This window comes from Penaeus vannamei, chromosome 28, assembly GCF_042767895.1.
Source record: "Penaeus vannamei isolate JL-2024 chromosome 28, ASM4276789v1, whole genome shotgun sequence".
Taxonomy (NCBI): Eukaryota; Metazoa; Arthropoda; class Malacostraca; order Decapoda; family Penaeidae; genus Penaeus; species Penaeus vannamei.
Window position 1 is genome coordinate 32,095,527 of NC_091576.1, and position 2,500 is coordinate 32,098,026.

Genomic DNA, 2,500 nt, shown 5'->3' on the forward strand with positions numbered 1-2,500 from the left:
TATTATCTAAGTACTTCCCAGTTCGTCCATTATTATTTAAGTACTTCTCTGTTCTTCCTTTCTCTTATCCAAGTATCTCCCAGTTCTTCATTTCTCTTATCCAAGTATCTCCCAGTTCTTCATTTCTCTTATCCAAGTACCTCCCAGTTCGTCCCTCCATTATCCAATTATTTCCCAGTTCCTCCACTGTTATCCAGGTACGTCCCAGTTCGTCCCAATTCATCCGTTCTGTTACCTATCTTTTCGCTCAGTGAATCCTAACCGGTAGTACAAGGTGTGTGTGAAGCGAGTTTAAAAAGTCGAGAAGTTTCAGTAAAGAATGTGTGATTATTGATGATAAGTCTGCTAAAGATATTTTTTTACCTGTGATTTATTTAGAGCCATAATGAGTTACGTAAGTTTTTTTTCTTTCTTTCTTGCTTTTTGTTTTATAAAGAGAACATTTGGTGGAGTGAGTTTGTTTTTGGTTAATAAATCAGTTTTTTAGGGTGTCTTTTATTTGTTTTTCTTTTCTTTTCTTTTCTTTTTTTTAGATCTTTATTCCTCAGTTTCTTAGCACTACCCTCCATCCTACTCCCAGTGACTCAGCATTTCTCAAACTCCCTCCCTCCCCTCCATCTCGTATTTTTTATCACTTCCCTCCCCCTACTCTCCCCAAATTTCTTAGCACTTTCTTCCCAATGTCTTAGCACTATATTCCCCATTATTCCTAGTGTATTACACTTTCTTCCCCATTATTCTTAGTGTCTTAGCACTTTCTTCTCTCCTACTCTCAATGCCTTAACATTATTCCCAGTCTTAGGACTTTCTTCCCCATTATTCCCAGTGTCTTAGCACTTTCTTCCCCTTTATTCTTAGTGTCTTAGCACTTTCTCCCTACCGACTCGCAATGCCTTAACACTTTCTTTCCCATTATTCCCATTCTTAGCACTTTCTTCCCCATTATCCCCAGTGTCTTACCACTTTCTTCCCCATTATTCCCAGTGTCTTAGCACTTTCTCCCCTCCTACTCGCATTGGCTTAGCACTTTCTTCCCCATCATTCCTAGTGTATTTGCACTTTCTTCCCCATTATTCCCAGTGTCTTACCACTTTCTTCCCCATTATTCTTAGTGTCTTAGCACTTTCTCCCCTCCGACTCTCAATGCCTGAACACTTTCTTCCCCATTATTCCCATTCTTAGCACTTTCTTCCCCATTATTCTTAGTGTCTTACCACTTTCTTCCCTCCTACTCCCAATGTCTTAGCATTTTCTTCCCCATTATTCCCATTGTCTTACCACTTTCTTCCCTCCTACTCCTAATGTCTTAACACCCTCCCCCCCCCCCCACCTCCCCATCACCCTGACAGCTGTAGAAGCCGTACAATTAACAGGGAGACAGATTGGGAACTTTCTACTGGACTGAAAAGCTTTTTTTTCGTCTTTTTTTTAAGCTTTTTTTCCTTTTTTTTTTTTTGGTCTCTTTTTTAACTTGTCTTAATTTTTTTTTTTTTTTTTTTGTTTTTTTTTTTGTCTCTTTTTTAACTTTTGTTATTTTACCTTGGGTACGCTTTCGGCTTGTCCCTCCGCCCCCTCCCCCTCCCCCCACCCTACCACCACCACCACACAGAGACAGGCATTCACGTTTCCATTCATTCGTTGAATTGGATTTTATTTGTCTTTCTCATTCTCTGATTGTCTCTCTCTTCACTGTGTCTTTGTCTCTCTTTCTCTCTGTCTTTGCCTGTCTGTTTGTCGGGTTTCCTCTCCGTAACTTTCTCTGTTTCTATCTTTTTGTTTTGCATCTCTCTCTCTCTCTCTCTCTCTCTCTCTCTCTCCTCTCCTCTCTCCTCTCTCTCTCTCTCTCTCTCTCTCTTTCTATATATATATATATATATATATATATATATATATATATATATATATATATATATATATATATATATAGAGAGAGAGAGAGAGAGAGAGAGAGAGAGAGAGAGAGAGAGCAGAGAGAGAGAGAGAGAGAGAGAGAGAGAGAGAGAGAGAGAGAGAGAGAGAGAGAGAGAGAGAGAGAGAGAGAGAGAGAGAGAGAGAGCGAGAGAGAGAGAGAGAGAGAACGAGAGAGAGAGAGAGAGAGAGAGAGAGAGAGAGAGAGAGAGAGAGAGACACAAAACCCGTTAACCGTCACCAACTTCAGTATTATCACCACCTTTACCTTCACATCACCATCGCCACCCCTATCACCTTCCTCATCACCGCCCGGACCCCTCGACCCAAGACTCACCCACACCCCGCCCATCCCCAGGTGAACGCGGGCGTGTGCGTCGCCGCCCAGAAGGTCCTCCTCGACACGCGAGACGGGGTCAAGCACGAGATCATGACCCGACACAAGCGCGACCTGAGGGGGGCGGTGGCACTGCTCCCCCTCGAGGGCATATCCTGGTTCTTGGCGGTGGTGGCACTCGAGGACCACCAGAGCCTGGCACTTGACTTCGCCGCCGCCTTCGTCAGCGCTGCGCTGGTGAGTTCGAGGAGTGGT

General features: G+C 43.4%; 1 protein-coding gene across 1 annotated transcript in view; it reads left to right on the plus strand.

The window, feature by feature from the left end:
* LOC138867194 (uncharacterized) overlaps positions 1 to 2,500 on the plus strand; it is a 159,109-nt gene that overhangs the window by 138,277 nt on the left and 18,332 nt on the right. The window contains exon 4 of the mRNA XM_070142019.1: positions 2,267 to 2,482. Coding sequence (XP_069998120.1) covers positions 2,267 to 2,482 — 216 coding nt within the window. The remainder of the gene's footprint in view (positions 1 to 2,266; positions 2,483 to 2,500) is intronic.